Below are 6,000 nucleotides of genomic sequence, written 5' to 3'. Positions count from 1 at the left end.
GAGAGAGAGAGAGAGAGAGAGAGCACAAGAGGGGGGAGCGGGAGAGGGAGAAGCAGACTCCCTGCCGAGCAGGGAGCCCGATGCGGGACTCGATCCCGGGACTCCAGGATCATGACCTGAGCCGAAGGCAGTCACTTAACCAACTGAGCCACCCAGGCGCCCCGCCCCTTAACGTTTTAAGGTACAATTATCCCCAGTTTATATATGAGGAAACTGAAGCTTAGAAGCTTAGGACAGTGAAGTCACTTGTCCAAGGTCACCAGTTGCTAAGTGATGGAGCTGGAATGGGAAGTCAGTCTGGACCAGAGGACATGCTTGTAATCGTAACATTATCTTGCTGTTACATGTCCTAGAGAGCCTCTGATGTTTCACTGCTAAAGCTTCAGCTGTATCTTCTAGTAAACTCTCCTGGTGAGGCAAAAAGACTATTCCAAATACTTTAATCCAAGGTGAGGTCTACTGTATACTCAGGACCTAATCCACACTGGTGTTCAGGCCTCAAAAGAAAACGAATGAATCACTTGCTGATAGTTGCCACTATCAAAGCCTGTATCTTAGTTAAACCCAGGGCTGATGAGACAAAGCATACATCTAGCAAATCATCATCCACCAGTTCCAACAATGTGTTTAAATGGCTAAAATATGAAACAGGAATGTATCAACTTAAGATGCCACATCGAAGCAGGAAGGAGGAGTCTAACTTCCTTCGTCACACAGAAGATGCAGCAATAAGAAAACTTTCTGCAGCTGATACAAGCTCCTCAGAGGCTTCACAAATGTAGGGGGGACTAGAGCAGCGGAGCGCTTCGAGAATAAATCTCCCACTTCTCTGGGAGGATCCTCCTCATTCTGTCCCCATGGCTAGAAGAGATGCTCTAAGGGCCAGCTGCCACTGGAAGGAAATAAGCTGCAGACGTGCTCACAGCAGTCTCCTAAAAAGCCGTGTCTGGTTAGCCCGTTCTGAAGTAAGGCTTATGCAACTAGGCTGGAGACAGAGGAAATGTATTAAATCAAGCTTACTATTTAAGGCAGGGCTTTGACAATCAAAGTGCATTTTCTTTCAGAATAGTTAAATTTCCAGCATAATATCATGATTCAAAGGAACTCACAGACTTCCTAATTAATGACAAATTGTTAAGTTCTCTAATTAAGTGGGTCCCGGTATTTCTGCCTTAAAGTAATATCTACCGCTTTCAAACTGTAAGGATTTTTTTTTTTTTTAAAGATTTTATTTATTTGACAGAGAGAGACACAGCGAGAGAGGGAACACAAGCAGGGAACACAAGCAGGGGGAGTGGGAGAGGGAGAAGCAGGCTTCCCGACGAGCAGGGAGCCCGATGCGGGGCTCGATCCCAGGGTCCTGGGATCATGACCTGAGCTGAAGGCAGATGCTTAACAACTGAGCCACCCAGGCGCCCCTCAAACTGTAAGGATTTAACAGTAAACGCAACAATGACTGCAAAACGCAGACAAAGCCTAATAAAAAAATTACAAGGTCCACAAACATCAGGTCTACCCGCAAACAAGTAGACCCCAGTAAGAAAAGACAAACTTAAGACCGCTTGCTTCGTGTGCTGCCCGAGGTGGCAGAGCACAGTGCTGACCGTGTACCGGGAAAGGCTCCCGTGGTACAATAGTGCCTTATCTTCCTGGAATACGGTGTTCTGCCCTCAGTGCCCCAGCAGCTTCCTGCATTTCAAATGACAGGGTATACATCAAATCTTTTCCAATAACTACGCTTGAAATTAAAGAGGCAGATGGCTTAGCTAGCCTGTTACCAAACAGGAGACATCTGCTGTACGCAACACATCAATAAATATTTCCTGCTAAAAAATTTGGCAGTAGTCACTTTATTAATAATATTTCTATGTAATTCAGACCCACTTCCATGTGATATAAACTATATACCTTAAGTTACAAACAGAGAAATACCTCATAATAAAAGTAACAGAGCAAGTAACACTGTAAACTAATTGAAGTGAGGAGTTCCAAGTACAGGCTTCCTCTGGGGAAACCAGCTGCTTATTTAGGGACATAGAAATGTGTAAAGGGCCATTCTGTCAAATGTAAAAGAATGAACACATATGCTTCCCTCTCAAAACCTATAAAAATGAAAGTAACTCTGAACCCATTAGGACAAAGAGAAGGAATAGCAGCAACTGAGACATGGTAGCCCAGTCAAGAAGCAAGCCTGTTCATGCTCCACAGCCCCGAGGGAGCAGATTAGAAGCGTCAGATGAAAGGCCTCTAGGCAAGGGTGAAGTGTAGGACTGAAATCAATCTGAATGAGGAGCTCTTAGTTCCGCTCCCCTGTTCCATCCAGGCAGGCAACTACACCCCCTCAATCTCCTATCCCAATGGCAGAAGGCTAGGGTTTATAATGGAGAAAATGAACCTGAGAGGCTGAAGAATTAGGACCTCAAGCACAAAAGAAGGTGGGGGAAAAGTGCCATACTGAAAAAGCGGGGATTAAACAAGTCTACATACCAAATGGTGAAAATGCACAACCCCTTTGCTTTATACCACCACCTTTAGCCATGTTCTTGGCAGAAGACCATTCTTCTCTTTAAGAAACTGACTGGCTCCAGGGAAAACCCCTACAGATCCTAACATCTTGGGGTAGTCCAACAAAATGAAATTGATCCCTACTTGGTCCTCTACAGTGAAGTCCACCAGTTGGCAAATTGCACCCAAACAGGTGGTCCTGTCAATCAACTTTATAATGCTTCATTCTTAAATATGACCACACTTGGGTGCCTGGATGGCTCAGTTAAGCATCTGCCTTCAGCTCGGGTCATACATGATCCCAGAGTCCTGGGATCAAGCCCTGCATCGGGCTCCCTGCTCAGTGGGGAGCCCGCTTCTCCCTCTGCCCTTCCCCCTTGCTTGTGGTCTCTCTCTCTCAAATAAATAAATAAAAATCTTAAAAATGTATGAACAGACAACAAACATCACTTGATATCTGAGGAAGGCCTCTTATATAAAAGTCAGAAACCAGGGCACCTGGGTGGCTCAGTTGTTTAAGCGACTGCCTTCAGCTCAGGTCATGATCCTGGAGTCCCGGGATCGAGTCCCACATCGGGCTCCCTGCTCAGCGGGGAGTCTGCTTCTCCCTCTGACTCTCCCCCTCTCATGCTCTCTCTCTAACACTATCTCTCTCAATAAATAAATAAAAATCTTAAAAAAAAAAAAATAGAAGTCAGAAACCAGAATAAATAGAAAAAAAAGGAACAGAGAGGAAAGACAGACAATATAGGAAGGAGAAAACCTAAAATCAAAAAAACAAACAGAAAAACAAAACAATACTGTTAAATATGCAGATGGGGGCATTCCAAGGCCAGGTTTCAATATGTTAAACCTTGTTACCATTTCTCTTTGGAAGCAGCAGTACACATCTTCAACTGCTCAAGAGGCCCTGAAGAAGAGATCCACTGTGCTCCACAGAAGTTCCCCAGGAGAATCAATGGGTCTTCCCAAGCCTCATTCAAGCCTAACTGAATCAAAGGGGCCTGCACAGAGTCTGGGAATCAGCAGCAAGCTTCTACATTTTTCAGGCTTAGAGATTTGCCTTGTTACCCTGACCTCCCCATATCCCAGCCCAATAGCCTTTTCTCTGCCCCTGCCAGAGCAGGATGGGGAAGGTATGTAAGTGACTTAAAAAAAAATTGAGATATAATCCACATATCATAAAATTAACCCTTTTAAAAGTTTACAATTCAGTAGTTTTTAGTATATTTGCAAAGTTGTGCAACCATTACCACTAATTCCAATTAAAACAAATCACTCCTTGATTCCCCCGATCCTCATCAGCTGCTCCTTTCTGTTATAACTCGGCCCACCGCCTTTCTATCTGTAACGCAGCAGGAATCACACTCTGGATTTACCAAGTACTGATCATCTGAGTGCAAAGACTGCGCTTCATTCCTGTGCCCCTAATGCCTCCCCTACAACGTATTTTCTCTTTGCAAGCAGACATCTACCCCCCCTTCACACCTGTATTTTCCACATTTCCAATAGGAATCAAAAGACACTTGCTAAAATAACTGTAGGTACTTCAGAACTCATCTTACAGAAAACGTTCACCATTCTTACATGCTTATTAACATGTTCACCTAATAATAACAACAAAAAAAAATGTACACTTTGAAAGAAATATAGCATTACACTTTCAGTTTTTATAATCCTCAATAGCCATGTGCATAGCTTAATCCCTGAGCACCCCGGCCCCCGGGGTCTATGAGCATTCATCAACATCCGAATCTAATCCAACACCACTAATGTCTTCCTTACACCAAAGGAAAATGGTAACTTACCTTCTCTCAATCACCCTCCAGAGCTGGCGCCAAAAGTCCAAATTTCTTTCAAATGGAGTCAATAGCAATTTTTGTTCCTCTTCTAGCCTGGCTTTAGAATGAAAAGTTTTTATCTTTGCCAGATTATAATCAAAGGTTTCAAGTAGTAGAAACACTCAAATTCATTGCATTAAAAAATAAGTACACAAATATCAACTATCAAACTGTTTTTATTACATTCTGCTGAGTCATTATGAAAATCAAATTTGAAATTTTATACTTAATCTACTTAAGCCCTAGACATTCATCCCACAAAATGACATTTCTCCCACACACCTCCTTCTGGAAGGATGCTCAAGAGAGCAGTGATCAACTCCAGGGTGACTAATGGCTAGAGAAAGGTTTGAAGGAGAGAAGGCCAGGAATGGAGCGTAGTAATCAATTTACTTTGTGCAAAGATGCACATGTACCCAGTAATGCTGGTTACACACAGAATTTGCACTTGAAAGAAGAAATCCACCATTTCCTTTTTAAAAGAATCAAGCCTTCAAAATGCAAATAGCAATGCAAACACACCAAAATGCCAGGCTCAGAATTTCAAGACAAATCTTCATATATTCTAACACTCACCGGACAAGCTGACGTCTCCATTCTAGAAAGTTATCTTTCTCTGCCTGTTTGAGTTCTTCTGGACTAGTGTTTTTGTCCCACTTTGGTCTGAAACAATCATAGAGGAAAAAAAATTCCATGTGAGTTACCAAAATAAAACAGGAGATTTGGATTTAATAATGGCAGCGATAAAAGGAAACAGGAAAAGAGAGAACACCAAATGAAAAATTTTATACTCAGGAGTCTTGTTATGCCTTGTAATGTCCTACATTCTTGCTCAACTCACCTCCGTGGTACACTCAAGAACTGTTTGTTTTCTTCATGGAGTTTCTTAATTCTCTGGCTCTCCTCAAAAGACAATAGTCCAGCTCTAGCCTCAGGATGCACAAACTTGATATTAAGCTTCTCTGTTTAGAGAAAAGAAAGTACTGTAACTGATGTGGCAATCTAGAGAGTGGATATTGGTCATTACTTGGAAGATGAAAAATGCAGCATCTAAAACAGAATTTGAGCTTTCTTGATGTAGATACCTCCAGCCTTGGATAAATAATTTCCAAGTGAAGTTATCTACCAAAAAAGGAATGAAAGAAAAAAAATCTTTACTAAAGTTTTCAAAAGGCCAATCATTTTTTCAAATACTAATTTTATAAAACTCCATATGCTGAATGCATTTCAAGGAAACAGAAACAGAGTGGGAAGGATTGTAAAGATTCAGTACAACCAATCTCATTTTACATATGGGGAATAATTATCATCCAATGGGAATGGGTGGGGAAGCAAAGATTCAGCAAAGAGACTCCCTCCAGTTAAAACTGGTGAACTACTACACGGCCATCATTTATGTAGGATGTTTATGATGAATGCCCACAATTAATGCTATATAACAATTCAAAGGAATAAAAAAAAAAAGCCAAATCCATGTACAAACTACAGAGACCTCTGTGAACCCTACAGATCGCATGCCAAATTTACCTGTGTGTGTGTGTGTGAGAGAGAGAGAGAGAGAGATAGAGAAAGAGAGAGAAAGAGAAAGAAAGAGAGAGAGAGAGAATGCGTGTTTTTGGACGGGTTGATGTTATCCCAGCTTCCTTTTGACCCC

General features: G+C 42.0%; 1 protein-coding gene across 1 annotated transcript in view; it reads right to left on the bottom strand.

Moving 5' to 3' along the window:
• The window catches only part of LSG1 (large 60S subunit nuclear export GTPase 1), a 30,533-nt gene that overhangs the window by 20,388 nt on the left and 4,145 nt on the right, over positions 1-6,000 (bottom strand). The window contains exons 3-5 of the mRNA XM_032406882.1: positions 5,188-5,308; positions 4,923-5,009; positions 4,314-4,400 (exon numbers count right to left, since the gene is read on the bottom strand). Of these exons, the coding sequence (XP_032262773.1) occupies positions 4,314-4,400; positions 4,923-5,009; positions 5,188-5,308 (295 nt within the window). The remainder of the gene's footprint in view (positions 1-4,313; positions 4,401-4,922; positions 5,010-5,187; positions 5,309-6,000) is intronic.

The sequence above is a fragment of the Phoca vitulina genome, unplaced genomic scaffold, assembly GCF_004348235.1.
Source record: "Phoca vitulina isolate PV1807 unplaced genomic scaffold, GSC_HSeal_1.0 scaffold8, whole genome shotgun sequence".
In the NCBI taxonomy this organism is placed as follows: Eukaryota; Metazoa; Chordata; class Mammalia; order Carnivora; family Phocidae; genus Phoca; species Phoca vitulina.
This window is presented reverse-complemented; position numbering and strand designations above follow the sequence as displayed.